An 18,999-nucleotide genomic window follows, 5' to 3' on the forward strand; every position below is an offset into this window, starting at 1 on the left:
GACAGTGGTATCCCCAATCCACCAGGGTTCAAATTCTGGTGCTCGCATTATTCCTGGATTTATTTCAGGATTTCTGGCGATACGTTTTCAGTAGGAGGAGACGTTCCCGTCGACGACGAGGCGCCTACGGTGACTTCGTAAATCTCAAGATGATATGCCGGCTCAGTCTCTCGAAGGTGCTCATAGGGATAGGGTGTGCGTGTGTGCGTTCATAGAGGTGAGTGTATGCGCGTGTATATGAGCGCTTGTGTCTGTACTGATGCTAAAAAAAAACCAATCAAACAAAGCATGCGAATGACATGGATAACTTTGCGGAAAAAAAACATGTTCAAATTCTATTGCTTTTGACCACACTTGCCCCCGTTGAAGTAATCAAATGGTTTCACCATTTATTTACTCATTTTTTTATCTCTTAGCTACATTAAATTTTCCTCGGGAAACCTGAACAAAAAAACTTTGCAAATTCTATCATTAAATTTTCACCATTTATTTTTTGTGTGCACATAATTGAGTACACCTAAATCGCCGTACTTGGTATGATGGTAGGTCAAAAGTGAAACAACCTAAATCGCTAGCCTAAATTCAGAAGGAACTGCTGGCAGCCAACTTATACACTTTGAAATCATCATGCCACGTTGAAATTGCTAAGGTTTTTTCGAGGGAGGCATGCTTAAGGCAACCAAGCAAAAACGATCTGTTCGCATCCAATCAGCATAGCCCACTGTGCAAGGCAAATACATTGTCCGCAAGGCGTGGATAAGCATCACCAAAGTTTACTTGCCAGAGAGTACAATACGACACAAGTTTTGAGTACTAGATCCATGAACCTATCTAAACAAAACTCACAAGTCCAACAGAGAAATCAGTGTAGCTCGGATACTGAGTACAGGAAATAAGCGTATGCCAACTGAACGCAAGTCACATAAGCAATTGTGCACTGGGTTCATCAGAATGGGACAGAGGGACGCGCACGATTCGATCCTAGTAAACAAAATCCAGCAACCACATGGTACCACATTCATCGACATCGCCTGCGAGTAAGCAACCAGGAAATAATAGACTAGCCGAACTTTTGCTAGAAACTGAAACCTGTATAAATAATAAAAGATGCAAGTGATAAGCACATGTGACACCTTCTAAAGAAATGATACAAGGCTACACGAAGAAATGGGGAGATGCAATCACATAGAAGAGGGGAGCTGAAATGCACACAATATCATATACAAAATTCAGTTGGATGATTGGGCCCACATAAACATTGAGCTAGCTATGTGAATGCTAAACGAATGCGCTATTGGCTGACCACTGCCCTTGTACTCAGGGCACCTCCAAGCCAAAAAAACTGTTCCATTGTGAGGATATAATAGGTCCAAGCATTTAGTGCATAACTGATTGCTAGTTTTGCTAATCAAACATTATTTCTCACAACAACTTAGACATGCTACTAACTACTAAGACCAACAAGCACCTTTTGCAGCTCTAGTTGTTGCTGCCCAAGAGATGAGGTCATAAAGGTTGAGTATTCATGATAAGTATAGCACCAATGGTGCATTAAGCCCAAATGTCGCTCATGTTTAGCTTTAGATATTCACTCCAATATGTTATGTGGATGTTATGTAACAGTCCAATAGGGAAAAAAATCAATTCTAGCTTCACCAAATGATCGAATGACTACTTTTTCAAAAAAATTAAAAATGCAATTTTTAACATTTTCATTGTCAAAATTAATCAAATACTCCCTCTGTAAATAAATATAAGAGTGTCTTCCCCCCACAGGTAATCTAAAGGTACATATGCAGATTACAGAAACACTGTACTAGTGAAATATGTCAATAGTTACTTACGCCCAAGGTCATAACTGTAAACATTCTGTTCAATGCTAATGTGATCCGTGGGTACTCCATAGGTACTAAGAATCTTTACAATTTGGTGAATTATCCTGTCTTCTTTGCAGCATTTGATTTCAACTATCTTGAGATGCTCGATACCAAGAATTGTGTCCTTGGGTTATACTTCCTCTGTCCCATAATATAAGAACGTTTTTGACACACACTAGTGTTAAAAACGTTTTTATATTATGTGACGGAGGTAGTAGCATTTTTTTGTTTCAGTCACTTACTCTTCCGATAGAAAACAAAAAAACATTTAACTCAAATTAATCAGAAGCAAATGCTAATAACTTTAAAGACAAAATCTATGATATGTTCACAAGTCTAAAAAAATATTCATGATTTCACAAAATTAAGAGTGATAGCGTATCTCGGTGGTGCAGCAAAATGTGATCCTTTTTCCTAGTGTATATGTATAGCGATTGTTGGATTTAAATTTTCGGTGATAGGTAAAATGCGTATTTTACACTCGCCTCCTTTTAATCCCGCGAGGCCGGGACCCCGCAAGCAAACCAAGCTAGCTTCTCCCTCGAAGGTCCTGCGAATCTTTCCATGTCGCAAACGCATTTCTCCAACTCCTCAACCCGGATGGTCTCCATGGCGCTCGGTTGCTCGTATCAGTAGCGACCTTCGCGTCGTTGGTCGGCCTCTGTACGTTGAGCATCGCGTCGGTCGCTCGTATCAGTTGCCATTCTTCTCTTCCACCCTCGGCTCCGGCGGGAAAGCTGCCGGCGGCGAGGTGCGGCGGCGACCCCGGCGCTTCCTGCATCTGTCTCCCCTCTTTGCCACCACGCCGGCATTCCGTGATCGTGTCTTGCACAGCTGTACGGTTGTGCCGCAGCTTCGGCGCCTGCCACCTGTTCGACGGAATGCCTCGGCCGCAAGAAGGCAACAAGAGGGCCGCTCTGGCCCGCGGCGAGGGCATCATCGGCGCCCTACCGGACGATCTCCTGCAGCACGTGCTCTCCTTCCTCCCGGCGCAGCAGGCCGTGCGGACCTGCGTGCTCGCCCGGCGCTGGCGCGGCCTCTGGAAATCCGCCACAGGCCTGCGCATCACCGGTGTCCATGAGTCGGAGGTGACGCCCGTCCAGGAGCTCCGCGAGTTTGTGAACCACCTTCTGCTCCTTCGCTGTCGAGCGCCGATCGACACGTGCGAGCTCAGGTTCGCCGTGGTCTCCGACGACGACGTGCCCCGTGTGAGCCTCTGGATCCGGCACATTATGCTCTGCCAAGTTCGGCTGCTCCGGCTCGATATCTCTCGGGACGGCTATGGTGTTTACTTTTACGTAGACAACCTGCCTCTTGCCTCTCAGCATCTGACGAGGCTAGAGCTCATTGACACAGGGTTAAACGACAGCTTCCTCGATTTTGCCGGCTGTCCGGTGCTGGAAGATCTAGTAATCATCAATGGCTGTTTCGTCCATGTCAGGAGGATCTCTTCAAAGTCTCTAAAACGCCTGGCCATTGCTGATAGCAGTTTCAATCAGCATGCCCGTACTCGTATTTACGCTCCAAGTCTCGTTTCTCTACGACTCGAGGACAACTGGGACAGGACTCCTGTGCTTGACAGCATGCCGTCGTTGAAGGCTGCATTCGTCAGATTTATCAAAGAATCTGTGGACAGGTGTTTTTATTCCGACTCTTGGGATTGCCACAACGAGGACTGTCAAGGTTGTTACGATCTACAGGCTGTTAACTCTCATGACTCGGTGCTTCTCAAAGGTTTATCAGAGGCTGAGAATTTGACATTGATAGATGAACATGACACGGTATGTATGTTTTAACCCCATTTACATTTGCGGTCCTATTATATATCTGTTGCAATATCTATGACCATCTAAATGATGCTTCTTAGAAAGTCATAAACAATGCAACCAGCTAGTAGAGCTTTTACATTATTCCCCACGCTCAAAACAATCATCATGTAATCTTGAGATAAAAAAAAACAATCATCATGTTTGCAGTGACGATTAATTTGTTCTCTCTGGTTTGCAATTTCTGCAGTTTATTTTCAGAAGGGATTTGATATGGTGCCCTACATTTAGTAAGTTAAAGACCTTGTTACTCAATGAATACTGGTGCGTGCCTGACGACTTCCGCGCACTAGCTTTTATTCTTGAACACTCACCATTTCTGGAGATTCTCACTCTTCAGTTCTTTTCCAAGGTATATATACTTTGTCAAAATGGGAATTCTTTAACTTGCACTGTAAAGCTACACTATCGATTATCTGATCGGTTTTGATTCAATCTTTTTTGCCTGCAGGGACCTAATCATAAAGTGGAAATAAAAGGAGGTTACAATGCAGTGGAGACCTCAGCTGCAATATCAAAACATCTTAAGGCAGTCGAAGTCAAATGTAACTCGGTTGATGCGGAGGTTCTCAAAATTTTGAAGTTCCTTGGTACACTTAACATATGTAAGCTAACTATCAACAGCACCCCACGCTTTCTACATTTCTGCAGTTTGCCTTCATTTTGAAGTTCCTAGTTTAGTAGAAAGAGTGAATGTTATACCAGTAATGAGAAGCCTGCTCTGCATTTGGTGGGTGGAAAATAACTCAATGTGCTGTTTGGAAGTGTTAACTACAATGGTGTTTAGATTGAAATGCACTGCACAAATGGTAGCACGGCATGTTGATTTTGTTGAACAGTTCTGACATTTTGTGGCTCCTATTCCAGTTGCAATTCAGTTTGTTTACTTATTGGCTTACAATGTCAACATTATGGTCTATAATTATTTGCTAGGGCCATCTGATTCTTCATAATTAGACAGATTGTCTGAAAATCTTGACATGAGTATTTGTTATTAAACCACTGGATGCCATTGCTAGAGAGCTAATCCTAACAGTTAAATCAAGATCTCAACTCTAACCAGTTGTTGAAACGTGCAAACTTTTGAGTAATTAGATTATTCTGCAGTTTGATATGTGAAAATATGAAAAATTATGGACTGAATCTTGTGGCCCATTGATTCCTTGTCAAGGAGCTGAAATTCCTTGTTTCCCAAGTGACACCCCCGCAAGCTTCTCATCCTTCCATACATGTAAAGGTTTCTAGGGAGAGAAGACCTTGGCTGAAGACATATGGCCTATTTCATCTTAATTACTGTATTAAGGAACGAATGCAGTTTGCAGCAGTGACGAGGATGCGACCTTTTGTTGGACATTCATGTTGGTTCGACTCGGTGAAGCAGCTTAGAAAAAGTAGTGACATGTACTATTTTTTTAATCGCCCTCCCTTGACTGATTTATCTCGCTGAAGATGTATTTTGACTTCTGTTGTTGTATTAATGTGTCGGAACCTTGCGCCATATCTCATACTCGCTCCTTCCCTAATAAGGATGGCAATGGGTCAGGTTTGGATCGGGTAGGACAATATCAAATCCATATCCATATCCATGAAGACAGTCTTTGCCCGCCCATGAAAAAATCCATGGGTGAAAAATTGTGTCCATGTCCAAATCCGATGGATATCCATACCCATTGGATATCCATTGGGTCCTCTCGAGACATATAAATAAGACATAACACAATATTAACATAAACTCTTCCATTCTTCACCTCATGGCAGGCTAGGCTTCATTTATGGTAAATTAACATCCACTAACAACTTAAGATCATTTAGTATTTTTCTAACAGATGAGAATGACGAGTCATTTAAGGAGGTAAAAATAAGGAGAGGGGTGTTGGAGTATGCTATGGAGGGGATTGAATATCAACTAAAAAAAGTTACAATGGGGATTGTGTAATTTCTTATGCATGTTTTAGATAAAAAAATTGTAAAATTATTGTGGGACATATGAGCGTGGGGCAGGGATAGCATATTTCCCCCCATTAAGTCATACTATCGGGTCGGTTTTGGGTATATCCATGGATACAAGATTATATCCATGCCCTATCCACAAACAATTGGGTCGGGTTTGGGCGCCGTCCATGGACACAAAAGCATATCCAAACCCTATCCATTCGGGTCGGATATCCATGGATATCCATGTCCATGGATAAAATTGTCATCCTTATTCCCGAACTATTGTTAGGTATCTATATATATATATATATGTAAGACAACTAATTTGTGACGGAGGTAATATTTGTTAGTGTATTTATTGTTCATACGGCACTATTTTGTTCCACTAGTGAAACTCTTCAGATTTAAATGATCTGAAACACTTTCTGACTTTGATTCAAATGAAGGATAAATACATGGTTATGGACATAACTGTTATGTGCGAAGTATATACAAATGTGTTGGTTTTGAATTGCTAGAACTCCAAAGCAAGCAAAACCATTCTTGAGGCATCTTTTGGGGCTACCTGATAAGGGCATCTCTAACACCGATCCTCAAACCATCTCACACAGCCATCTCTTGGGTTTAGACGGAAAAAAGAACAAAAAACCGTGTCTGTTTGGGTCGCCGCCGCGTTGGTATTGGCCTCGGCACGCTCACTTGGAGGTGGAGGCGATGGAGGTGATTCCGTTCAAAAATGAAAAAGTTTACGACCTGTAGAACCGCAAGGACTGGAGTGTACAGTAGTACGTACTCTGCAAGACTGCAAGGCAAAGCTACGGCGGGCGTATATAATAGTCCCATAAAAAATGCTACACTCACGGGCTACTTTTTACTTAATCAACGGACTTTCCTTTTCTCCCTCACTAATCTCACCCCCCTAATTTTCAGGGTGGGCCCGCGTCGCCTAACGCCCAATTAGCGCAACCCACGTCCGCTTAGCCCCGTAAAACGCCCGTAAAGCCCCCGTGAATGTAGCATTGCTGTAGTCCCATCAGCCATCACACAAGCAGCGGTAGCCCGTGAGGTTCCGCAATCAAGACACTCCACAACTCTAGTACGGATAGAGATCCAGTGACTTGCCTCTAGCAAGTCACGTTGTAACTGGCTCCCTCTCATCAGCCCTCCAAACAACATCTAACGGACAGCAGTGACCCAAAGCAAAAAAAAGGCCCCCACACTACACTTGGGCATCCATCCAACACAGCTTAACAAAGAAAATGCTTCAGCCTTGGCCGTTCAGTCAACAGTTTTATGTCAGCTAACAATACAAATGTAACAATACTAACAGCTTATATATGTATTGAATAAAAGAATATGGTAGAGATACGAGAACAGTTTTTTTGCAAAGGTAAGCTAAAGTTCCTTTTGGGTCAACATTTTCTGTCTTTATATGGTTCACTCATAGCACTAGTGGCTGCATTGAGTAAATCCTCAATGCATGGAGCAACGGAATCAAGTGCACTTCCATTGCGTGCTTCTCTAGTCCATCTCTTTAAGATATAATGTTTTGGCAATGTCTTTATGTTTCATCAAGTCAAGAACTTTTAGATCATGTCCACACAATATTCCTGTCCTATTGAACATTCCACAACTACAAGAAACCTTTTGGGTCAAAGGATCACCTATCACTATGTGCTCCTCCTCAAACAGCAAATCACCATGCAAACTCCCAATGGTAATAGCAAATTTGTTATTTCCATCCAATACTCTACAACATGCAGTCAACAAGTGGCGTGTTTGTGGCAATTGAAGATAGTGGTTGTGTTCCAGTTCAACATCAGTAACTTCATAATTTTCTGCAGCTCGATCCAATCTAATAACCATCTGAACTCTACAATTAGTTCTTGTTTCAGCTCTAAAATGTTTTGGCTCACGGTCGGTTTGTCCCTTCCTTCTAATGCCTTCATGGGAACAAACAAATCTGCATGAAGTCGCCTTTCCATCAAATTTGCTTAAGTTGATGCATCTTTTCCTCACATCAAAACCTATGTGACCCCCATATTCTACCCAAAACACCCAGGCCTCATGTGAATCTCTGAATCTCATACCAACTTGAGGTATCCTTTTGCTGATTTCTGTCATTGCACAACCCAAATTCTGCCAAAAACCAAAAAGACACGTACAATTAGTGGCGGACCGATCTGGTGACTAAGCAATGCAACAAGACAAGCTCATATGCAAAAAAAACATTGGTTGTTATTCACAGTACATATACATGATTTGGTTGTTATGCACAGTACATGTCAATTTCCATCAGAGAAATTTAAAAGCTACTTCACATTGCTACTTGTAAATTTCCATCAATACATACTTCAGATTTGCTACTTGCCAATGTCAATTTCCATGCTTTCACGGTACTTGTCATTGAAATTCAAAACAATACACAGTACATGTCAATTTCCATCAGTATAATTCAAAAACTACTTGTCATTGCATAGAAGCATCAAACAATATTTCCATGCTTTCACTGTATAGTTTTCTTCAGATCTTCTATTAAGAGACACATCAAGCACAATACTGAATTTCAATGGAAAAATTCTTAGTACAGTTCAATTTAAGGGAATCCACTCAAATCCACTATCTGCACAACCGGTGGCGCTCCAGAAGAACAACGCCGTCGGGGAATTGCTGGTGGGACGAGATGGGATTGCGGTAGGGTCGCCTCACTCACCTGGTAGCTAGAGGGCCGGCGTCGGGGAGGGGCGGGCGGGTCCGAGTGACGTGAGCAAGGAGGTCGGCCGGCGTAGCTGATCTACGGCGGCGCTCCTCCCTGGCCCGCGCGGGCGGCGCTCCTGCTCGATCTGCGGCGGACCTCCTCCCCGGCTCGCGCGGCGCTTGCAGCAGCAGCTTCCCGGCCCGTCGGGGCACTCCTCCCTTGCCCTCACGGCCGCGCGGCGCTGCCTACCCTCCGCGGCGACGGTGCTCGGCTGCTCCGAGCTGGCTCTTCGCGCCAAAGCCATCCTTGTCCTCCTTTTCCCCGCCACAAATCTGTGCTGGATGGGTGCCTGGACATAAGTGTGAGCCTTTTTTGCTTTCCTTCACTGCGGTTCTTTGGATGTGGTTTCAACGGCGGATGATTGGCGGCCAGTTACAACGTGACTTGCTGAAGACGAGTCACTGGATCTCAGTCCCTCTAGTACAGTAGGTGAGCTTCTTCCTGGTGGTAATAACTGCTCTGTGCTCTCCACCACTCCATCTCGTACCCCATCTCGTCCTTGAGCTGAGCTGAAATAGAGAGCTCTCACGCGCTTTGTCTTCTCCGTTGGGGTTGGACGATTCCTTGCATTTGCGCCGCATCCCTGGCCCTGCGCAGCGGCGAGTGAAGCTAAGCCTCGGTGAGGTAAGCTCGTCTTCCACCGTGTTTTTTCCCCCGCTTCTTTGCTTCATTTCGTCATTGTTTTCTTGTCACCACAGCATCGATCCAGCGCGGTGGTGCTCACTACCTGTTCGACGGGTTGTCCAGCTATTTTTGCAAGGCCAGGAAAGCATCCATGCCCGGCAGCGAGGATCGGCTCAGCGCTCCTCCAGCACGCCCTTGGCTTCCTGCCGGCGAATGACGCGGTCCGGACAAGCGTGCTGGCCGGCCGCTGGCGCCACGCCTGGAGATCCATCCGCCGCCTGCACATCAGCCCCAAGGACGGGTGGGACAGGCCCCAACATCTCAAGGATTTCTTGGACGCTCTGCTGCCCCCCGGCGACCATGGCGTGCTGCAAAGGAGGTGAGCTGGGGCAGTGCTGTGGCAGCTGTGCAGAATGTACTGGTGACGATGACCATAGCGGCCGCTGCGTGCTTCTTGGAGGCTTGTCGGCTGCTGTGAATTTGGAGCTGGTAGCTCACGCTGGAATGGTATACTTACTTGGAACTCCCATCTTTACTCTCCTTCATAATGTCATCCTAGCCTTCATAATCTGGGTTTGCATGTTTAGGTTATTCCCCATCCACACTCTGCCAGTTACAAACAAGGACAAAATTTTGCAGTCGGCGCCCTCATGTTTTTTATTTCATTACAAACAAGCCTAGTTGCTTGGTCTGCCTCGAGTCCGAAAACAAACATTTCTCTTCGCGCGCCACCAAAGCTAAAAGCTCAAGGATTCGGACGACCATCTTCTTTTGCCTCTCATAGCTAGAAGCTCTTCGTCACAGCAAAAACAAAGAAAAGAATTGCCAACACATATGAGTTTAAAGCAAGAAACTAGAAGCAATGTCCAGTAGGCTGAGACTAAGCTAAAAAAGTGCAATGTGTGTGTTCCATAATCTGCACACAACAAAACATATAACTTTCAGTCAGCCATCTAAGGACCCCCTCCTAGTTTGCGTTGTTTCCAACAACAAAACCCATCAAAAGTAAGATCAATCAACTCAGTCCGTTAAACTGCAGAGTTTTCTTAGTAAATTATCAAGAGTAAATAAGAGTTCCTCGAGTAATCATTAGTCACAGGGCATGCTAGCTATCAACGAGACTGAAGGGTTCCGATCAAGCGGCAATAAAAAGACAGCAATGTCCTAGTCAATCTTTAGCTACAAGTGTGCAACAAAAAAAGAAACAAATTTCCTTGTTTCACAAGGGCCGGAATTTTCACAGGCTGAGAAAAATGACGAAAACTTGGCAATTAGTCAAACATACATGATCTAAAACAAAATTCTGCTTCGTCATGAACTAGAAAATGGCCACGACTTTTCATTCTCAACACCTAGAACCAGCCCAAGCTCGCTAATATATGCCTCCATGATCCCTTTATCTATCTATGTGCCTACAAGATAACTATTCCCTCCGTAAATAAATATAAGACGTTTTAGAGACTCGACACAAGTCCATAAAACGTCTTATATTTGTTCACAGAGGTTGTACTTTACAAGCAAAAATAATACTAGGCAAATCTATGACTAAACTCTAAATAGATAGACCCCAGCAAAAACAATACTATGCCCAACAGATCGCTATCAAACACTAGCATAGTTTATATGTATAGCATATGTAACCTCAAGTAATAATCTGGAAGGGTGAGTGAACATTTCTACAACCAACTGCCACAATCTGAGTTGGTTTGCCATCATCTCAGGGCTTAAACTAAAAGTGGAGATTAATTGGTCTGGAATTTGAATGCAGCAAACTGAGATGGCTTGACCTAAATGTTTGCCTTCTCATCGTGTGCTCTGAGAAGGACAAGAGGATCACATAGGCTTACTCCATTAAAAATGGATTGTGTGACTCAAGGTAATTGTGATGAGTCGTTTGCACCACCAGTTGGGTGAGCAATTTAAGGAGAAATGTGCGCCTGAACGGTGCTATCGAACAAACAATTCAAAAAACTACGATTTCAAAATGGGACTTGGCCACACCTATGTCTAGAAAGTGATTCCCCCTTGTACTACCTTCATGAGATTTTGACTTCTTATCCTGACTCAAATCATGACATGCAGATTCTGGGTTCAAACCCCCAATACTACTCTTTACCTATAGAATATAAAAAGTGAAATGGCGAAAATCAAACTGAGAGTCTGCAATTCAAGCACATCACAGTGCAACTTTCTGTCAACTGTCAGACATGGCCATCAAGGCATCATTTACCAAAAACCTAAACAGTTGTGGCTCGATGATCACGTGCCCAGAGCAAGGGGGGGAAGAGAAGGCAGGAGGTCTCACCTTTAATGTTTGTAGCCATCGTTGACATTGGAGAGCTGGACGAAGACGATGAGACCAAGCTGAAGATATTCAAAAGGCGGCCACCGCATGCGCAAGACCTTGCTGGTTTGGGATCTTTACGTATGTCATATATTTGGGCAGAGAGGAGCTCCAAGTTGATACTTTGGTTCGCAAGCCCCTGCAAAAAGGTTTTCTTCCAGTTCTAATCAATCAATCATCAATGAAGGAGTGTATATCAACTCAACCAAGAAATTTTGATTAATTATGCATGTGCACTTCCCTGTCATGCTCCAGCTTTTACTAGTAAAACCAGTTCTGCATCCATCCATACGTACATACATGGTATTGAGGAAATTTTCACATCACGCCCATGTATGCTATGCTATGCTATTCTATTGAAGTGAAGTATGGATGATTCCAAGCCTTAAGACAAAGACACACCGGCATTGGGTGGCTGGCTGCCATTTGATTTGATTTTGATTATTTGGCTCTAACTAATTAGTCTAGTCCAAGTAAATACACCTTGTTCCTCAATCAGATTTGCTTGGTTTCTCCTAAAGAAAGAAAGAAAGAAAGAAACTGCAGACGAGTACATCCATCCATCCAGTTGGAATGCCAAAGTTGCAAACTACTAGTACCCAATTTTCTTGCGTGTGCACACAAATTAATAGTAGTCTGAAATCTGCAGAAACGAGCACCATCTACCACTTAATTGCAGAGCAGATTTGCTACTTTCGATATGTTCATTAGGGAAAGATAGCAACTCTACCTTGCTGTAAAAACTCCATTAATCAATAAATCCAGCAATACAAGACCTCACTAGGAGCTTAGCGGAGTCACCAGCACCACCAGCTAGTTAAAACTAACATCCCACCTACACCCCAACAACTCTAGCACCACAACCAACCCCTCAAGCTTGAGATTGTGAGCCATATAATCATAAGAAGAGTTTGTACATGCTATATCTATCTTAGAATGATAAGCTTTTATGCAGAACACATTTACACTACACACTTAATAAACTCCTGTCAAATAGCTCACAAGAGCAAAACGCATACACATGGACCAATGGCTCAATTATGAGGCAATTCATATGAACCATAGCACATCACAGGAAACATAGCATCCATCCACAGTGACCATTAGAGGCCAGATCCTGGCATGGCATAGCCGTGGCTCGGTCGACACAAACTCAGAGTAACCAGAGGCAAGGAGAAGAGGAAGGAGAGGAGCTCACCATGCCAGTTTTTAGCCGATTCCTAACAGCACCGCCGTTGCCACATGGCAAAAAGGGGCCAACAGAAGACGGTGAGGCTGGAGACCAAGCCTGCCTACCACCGTGCACCTTGCCTGGCTCGATGAACCCCTTCTCCTGCACAAGGACAACACGCATAACACATCTTGAGCTCAGATCGAAAAACAACAACAAAAAACAAATCATGGGGATCCACAAAGAACGGAGCAGCTACCTCACCTATCCTTGAGGCTGGAGCAGGGCTCCATTGACTCAAGCTTGGCGGCAACTCTGCCCATGCAGGCGGCGGTGACCTTATTGCGGTACACCAATGGCTGGTTCCCGATTAGCAGCTGCACATGCATCACAACACAGAGGAAAAAAGATGTCAAACTACTGCACACACATGAGCTATATTGCATAAGTATGCATGCATGGATCAAAGAAGTGTTAACTACACACAGCATGACAAGGCAATGTTCCAATTTTCAGAAAAATAAAGGAAGATCGGGGTAGCATCTCTTCTTCTCAGATTTAGAGGAAATCCTCAGCAAAGACAAGGAAATAGCACATGGTCAAAGATAAGTACTAGACGCCTGTACGTCACACACAAGAACACGCCACAAAAACTCATGACCTGCTACTCTATGCAGAACACAAGCACTGCACAAACAATTGGTACTCACCATTGGCATAGGTGTAAATCACGCTACATAAGGAAGACCCAAACATGCACATGACACAGTGATACCATGTACTATAACCAGAATCTACAGTGAGAACCAGTACCTACCTATTTAGTGAATCAATTGATATTCACAACATCAAGGAAAGCATACAATTGCAGACTAAGGCATAGCCTAGTGGTGGGAAGGGGCTGATGCCTTCCCACCCACCCAGCTTCAAGGCACGGTACTTGCAATTTGGGTTTGTTGCACCAATTATACTGTAGGGGGTTCCGTTACAGTCTTTCTATAAAAAAAACATGATAGAAGAAGTACACCTAGAAGATCAGAGTTAATTAGCAAGCCAGAGGACCTAATTAGCTCATGTAGCAAGCCTTAACATTCTAAGGCACAATACCTGCTTCATCATTATGCAAGGAGACCAAACCCTGACCAGACATGGCCATGAACGCAGCGCGGCCACCATAGCCGTGGCTCGATAGCCATGAACGCAGCGCGACCACCATAGCCGTGGCTCGATGGCCATGAACGCAGCGCGACCACCATAGCCGTGGCTCGACGGCCATGAACTCGACCACCATAGCTGTTTTGTAGCTGATGCCGAACAAAACCGCCTCTGTCGCACAGCAGCAGGACCAACGGAAGACGCCATGGCCGGAGACCGAGCCTACCACCATGAACCTTGCTTGGCACGATGAACCCCTTATCTCCTTTGCATCGGTACTGGCCGAGGAGGAGGTGGTCCATTGAGCCATAGTAGCTGGACCGGGAGGTTATGACACAGCTGGACATGGTAACCACAAAAACAAGTCAAAGATTATCAACAATTCTGTTAAAGAAACATAAAATTCATATTATGATTCAATTAGAAGGGACAGGGTTGCCCAAGAAACTCATAATGCACTGATTGTTTTTAAGGTGTCCTGCCTTAGGCGCTTAGGTAATAAGACGCCCTGGCAGCGCCTTACAAATATGTCCGCCTTAGACGCTTAGGCGTTGCCTAGGCGCTAGAGCGGGTGGTGCTCGCCTTAGGTCGCTTTGCCGCCTTATAAACAATGAATGTACTCATAGATATAGTAGAGCCATAGATTATCTATCAAACATTCAATTGGCTGAGAAACTCATAATTAACATCTTGATACCAGGCCGTCTACAAAAATTTATTGTCTTGTTAACAAATGCAATCAGCCAATAAAGGACCAAACTGGACCAGCCCCACACACAACCATAAAGGACCAAACTGGGCCTAGAACCAGCTATACAAGTAATGAACTGAAATGAAAGCCGTGACAATATACATATATAAAAATCGATCCCATGCACGTTCACAAATCTGTGTACTCATGCATGTTGCTAATCAAAGAAAATGGCAAGAGTAAGATACACACATTCAGGATGGATTTAAGCTTCACAAATCCATGATTTGCTACACATGGAGATTTGACCATTCCAAACATGAGGCATAGTTAGGAACTCTTCAATTGAACATGACATGCATCAAACATCCAAATAAAAGCTATGTGCAAGTGCAGCATAATGATTCTTACTACAAAAAGGGGAGAAAACATGCAGAATGATTTACTACATATGATATATGAAGCTGGATCAGTACCCAGACACCATTAGAGAGGATAATGCACCACATTTAGTTACAACAAGCATCAGCCGCATACTATAAGGTACCAGCAAGCAAAGACCAAATTAACAATTCTCGCCATAATGGCACGACAGGAGTAGGTACCATACAAATCAACCAAGTATATGGGATCCAATAGAGGCAAGAAAGGTCACCTTTGCCAAAAACGGACTTCCTAGGTGGTCATGTTGAGCACCTTGGTGGGCATCCTCACAGGGCCCTCCGCCAGCAGTTGCTTGTCCTAGGCACCCTTTAAGGTCACCTTGACCTATCCATGGCGATCCAGGTGATCTGCTTGATGTCATCCGAGGAGCTGGTGAGGTCGATCACCTTCTTATGCACCCGCATCTTGATCTTGTCCCAGGTGTTGGTACCTGATTAACAAGCAAGACATCCTTTTTAGACCAAGTTTTGTTTTCAATATATGATAAAAACTTCAGCGGAAGCGCAGAAATTGCAGCACATGGAGATGCATAACAGTCATAAATTGTTTTCCAATGTCAGGCATCCAAGCATCACAATCCTCTTCTAGAAACATCACTACCTAGTGCCACTATATATAACAAGCACATACATCATCACAAGAGACCAAAATTAAGCATACGCAAACAGGGAGAAATTTTAGTTTATTTACTTTAACCAAAAAGGGTTGTTGCATATTCATCGAAACTGAACATTCTAAAGGGATGGATGGTCCAGTTTTACTCAAAGTTTAACCATGATCACCACTAACACATCAGCATATATACTCATGCTTTCATCCTAGATTATTTCATCATTATACACGGTAGATGTGATAAGGTTAGATAAACAGTGGAGTGGGAACACCACAATCAAGTACACTACCTCTTTGTTCCTATACAGTCCTACATAGACTGGGGCAAAGATAAGAAATATGCTGCTTTTAGAATGGGGGATTCTTTCAGCTTGATTTGAAAGCAGTTCAAGATAACAGTCAGATCAGAAAATGACAGTCTACTATTTAATACGATGATAACAAGCGACCATGTCAACAACCAGAAGAAAATGAGGCTGGGTAAACCAGCACACAACCAAAACAGACCACCCACAGCCTGAAGCACCAATCACAAACAGCAGCACACAAACATGGACAAGGAAAACACTCCAGCACACACAACAAACCAAAAAGCTCAAAAGAAAATCATGGTTAGAAGAAGAAGCTCCAGTGGTGAGTAACAACAGCAAGTAGCCACTATCTGAACATATCAATCAACAGAATCAAAAGAATCACAGAAAAATCATAAATCTTCTCTAGAGCAAAGAACAGTCAACCATGGCCAACAAAAACAGATCTTAGCCACTGGACACAATTAATACTACATGAGCAAACTGACTAATTCGACCAAGGAACATATGTTCACCCAGCATCGCTCACCAGCACCAAGTAAGTAGCGAGCAAACAGCGATTGATCTCCAAGCAGCACAACAACTCCGATGCTATGAGAAACTGAGGTGTAAGGTAACCTGTCATTTTTGTTGGCTAAAACTCCCACTAACCAAGAACACAACTTCGATTGCAGGCTCACGTAAGATCATTTCCCCCTGAGGGGCCAGCAAGCAAAAAGCTGTTCAGTTTACATGTAACAAAGAAGACCAAATGAATAATAAATCCAAACTAGAAAAGGGGGGAATAGAAAGGAAAATAAGCTACTTTATTCGAATTCAATAACAAGAAAGGTTGTCTCAACACCAATCGACAAAAATGGGACATATTTTATGCAGATTCTGAACAATGAGAATACAGAGGTGCAACCATACAAGCATAACTGACCGTCCATGTGCAAATTCAGGCCGGAGGAAGGAGACGAACCGAGTGTAAGGGGAGACAAGAGAAATACTTACATGTGTCCATCCATGGCGTCAGAGCAGCAGGAGAGCGGCGTCCCAGGAGGGAAAGAAGGAAGCACACGGAACACCTGCACGCGCGCACATCAGGGAGGGGAGCGGCTCCAATCGAAACCTGTTCAGATAGCATAGCAACACACACAGTGGTTAGTGGAGACGGTAGAAAAGTTAAACAACAGACATACGGATTGCTGTGGAAATTTGCAGGAGAATCATTGTCTGTCGCATACATGGCTAGAATAATTTTCAGGTGCATATACTGCGGCACCCTTTCGAAAAAACACATGTTAAATATGCACCTTTTGAGAACATTTTCATTTGTGGTTCTATATTAGCTGCTGATACAGGTAAAGAAGTGTATCATATATGATGTTAGTCTGAAACCACCATCGCCCATTATGAAAAAAAATAGCTTGAGAGGTGATAAAGAATTATTTCAAGAGTTATTACATGGTCTGGGAATGCAACCGTCTCAGATTTGAATGTGTCTAGAAGATGAATGTATCATCATCATCTTAGAGTTAGCAAAACATCACCATCGTGGTGGTGGGTTGTCAGGTTAGCAACGCTGCACTTTATTAGAATATAAAGAAGGGTATGTTTCTAAAATGCTTAAAATATGGATGTCAGCTGCCCTTAGCTTTGCTTCCAACAGTTTGAATGGAGGAAATGTGAAGTAGTAACCCCACCTTACTAGCGCACATAGCAAGGCCCAAAGTCAGGCGGAGAATGCAGTGCAAGTTACAGAGGTGTATTAGGTGTTGACAATTAAGGCCAACTGTAGGACACATTCAATTTGGCAGTGTCTTGAGCATACATAACACAAATACACATGCTGATGATGTATTTGAAGAAAGCAAGACTACAAATTGTGAGTCAAACAGAGTTCAACAAGTCATCAGTATACTTCCCTTTTATCCCAAAAAGAAGACTACAAGTTGAAACAAGATAGATTCGTAGGTCACATGCGCATGAGCAGATAGATGCACTCTAGCAAGCTAATGTGGTGCGGTTTTCAGTTTTCTTCTCTCCTCCCGTCTCTGAACGAAGAAAGTTTCAGTTTTCTTTTCTTCTCAGACCTCGGCTAATGTGGTGCCATGCAGCAAGAAAATTCAATGGCACCCACAGCAGAGCATGAGAGGGAGAGGGAGCAGAGAGATACCTTCCATGGCGTCGGCCGGCACTAGGGTCGGAGCAGCGGCGACACCTCCATGGAGAAGAAGCAGACCGTCTTGTAGGTGGTGCAACTGCCTGCGCGCATCAGGGAGGGAGGCAGGGGAGCTGCCAAACCGCATCAGGCTCCAGGCCTTCCATGGCGGGACCTCCATGTCCATGGAGAAGAAGCTGACGGACCAAGACACCTGACCTTCCATGGCTGCCGGGCCGGTGCGTGGTTGTGTCCGGCGCCGTGGTCGTTCACTGGGAATGGGAGCAGCTTGGGCAGAGGAAGGGCGGCGTCCCGAGAAAGATAAGGTTGCCGCCCCCACACTCCTGATCTCCCGGAGCAGAGGAGCTCGCCGACGACGGGTCTGGGCGTGCCGCCTGACCTGACCGGTCGTGGTGGATCTCCCTCCCTCTTCTCCTATCTTGCCTTCTCTTCTCCCGGTCGGGGAGGAGGAGAGGGTGAGGGAGGCCATGGCCGGCGGTGAGGTGGGTGTGAGCGGTGGGTGGTGGCGGCGGTTCGTCGGGAGCGGGATGGGGGGCTGTGTGTTAAGTGTGATCCGTGCGTTGTGGGGTAGGTGGGGGCGTCTCCTTCCCTTTTCAATGGGTGGGAAGGGAAGGGTTCTCCTCAATCTTGATTGGTCGCTGGTGTTTTACCCACGGATCGATCTCATCTTTTTTTCATATTCTACTACTAAGATATGCATATCGGACGGTGATCTGAATAGATGGATGGTGGATACTGTGTTTCCCCTCTTGATTGGCCGGTTCACCTCACCACGGATCGATGACGTGGGAGGAAGTCTACTGCTGTTGTGTTGGCTGGGGGTTTGCGAAACAAATCAAGTTAGTCTACTGCTGTTATGGGGCTTATACCTAGGAGGGAGGGCGTGGATTGTTGCTATGCTCTGATTTGGTTGTTCCATGCATCACACGGATCGATCCTTTGGTTTACTCCATGGGTAGCACTGTTTCACATGGATTGATGCGTCAGCATCACTCGGGTGTCATCGGTGTGATTGATTAGTGGGGTTGGCTGCTCCATGATTTGTCCTATCCCCATCACCCCACGGATCGATGTCCTGTTCGGC

The 18,999-nt window shown here is 44.4% G+C and overlaps 2 protein-coding genes and 1 long non-coding RNA gene across 10 annotated transcripts; 2 read left to right on the forward strand and 1 right to left on the reverse strand.

Annotated features, from left to right (window-relative positions):
- Positions 1-2,402: 2,402 nt before the first annotated feature.
- LOC119286442 (F-box protein At4g22280-like) lies at positions 2,403-5,297 on the forward strand. 3 transcript variants are annotated; one of them, XM_037565825.1, is made up of 4 exons: positions 2,403-3,658; positions 3,894-4,055; positions 4,155-4,308; positions 4,875-5,296. In XM_037565825.1, coding segments are annotated over exons 1-4 (1,218 nt in total). In that variant the 5' UTR covers positions 2,403-2,758; the 3' UTR covers positions 4,877-5,296. The 3 variants fall into 3 exon arrangements, with proteins under 3 accessions (XP_037421722.1, XP_037421721.1, XP_037421720.1); XM_037565824.1 differs by having other exon boundaries at positions 4,941-5,296; XM_037565823.1 differs by having other exon boundaries at positions 4,155-5,297.
- A 2,059-nt stretch (positions 5,298-7,356) lies between these two features.
- LOC119286445 lies at positions 7,357-18,570 on the reverse strand. 6 transcript variants are annotated; one of them, XR_005140445.1, is made up of 9 exons: positions 17,910-18,499; positions 16,745-16,862; positions 15,037-15,255; positions 13,643-14,029; positions 12,800-12,912; positions 12,563-12,697; positions 11,326-11,503; positions 8,352-9,936; positions 7,357-7,777 (listed from the first exon to the last, which is right to left on the reverse strand). It is a non-coding gene; the product is annotated as an uncharacterized LOC119286445 (long non-coding RNA). The 6 variants fall into 6 exon arrangements; XR_005140448.1 differs by having other exon boundaries at positions 8,352-9,804; positions 17,910-18,493; XR_005140446.1 differs by having other exon boundaries at positions 8,352-9,813; positions 17,910-18,491.
- On the forward strand, positions 9,202-17,599 carry LOC119286444. Its single transcript, XM_037565826.1, has 2 exons — positions 9,202-9,527; positions 16,693-17,599. Exons 1-2 carry the CDS (start codon positions 9,234-9,236, stop codon positions 17,080-17,082), a joined length of 684 nt encoding a protein of 227 aa, XP_037421723.1. The 5' UTR covers positions 9,202-9,233; the 3' UTR covers positions 17,083-17,599.
- Positions 18,571-18,999: the final 429 nt, after the last annotated feature.

Source organism: Triticum dicoccoides, chromosome 4A (genome assembly GCF_002162155.2).
Source record: "Triticum dicoccoides isolate Atlit2015 ecotype Zavitan chromosome 4A, WEW_v2.0, whole genome shotgun sequence".
NCBI lineage: Eukaryota > Viridiplantae > Streptophyta > Magnoliopsida > Poales > Poaceae > Triticum > Triticum dicoccoides.

Coding starts and splice junctions, on each gene's coding strand:
- LOC119286442 (XM_037565823.1), top strand. CDS start 2,759: ATGCCTCGGCCGCAAGAAGGCAACAAGAGGGCCGCTCTGGCCCGCGGC. Junction 3,659..3,893: donor TGATAGATGAACATGACACG/GTATGTATGTTT, acceptor CAATTTCTGCAG/TTTATTTTCAGAAGGGATTT. Junction 4,056..4,154: donor CTCTTCAGTTCTTTTCCAAG/GTATATATACTT, acceptor TTTTGCCTGCAG/GGACCTAATCATAAAGTGGA.
- LOC119286444 (XM_037565826.1), top strand. CDS start 9,234: ATGACGCGGTCCGGACAAGCGTGCTGGCCGGCCGCTGGCGCCACGCCT. Junction 9,528..16,692: donor TGGTAGCTCACGCTGGAATG/GTATACTTACTT, acceptor GTGCAAATTCAG/GCCGGAGGAAGGAGACGAAC.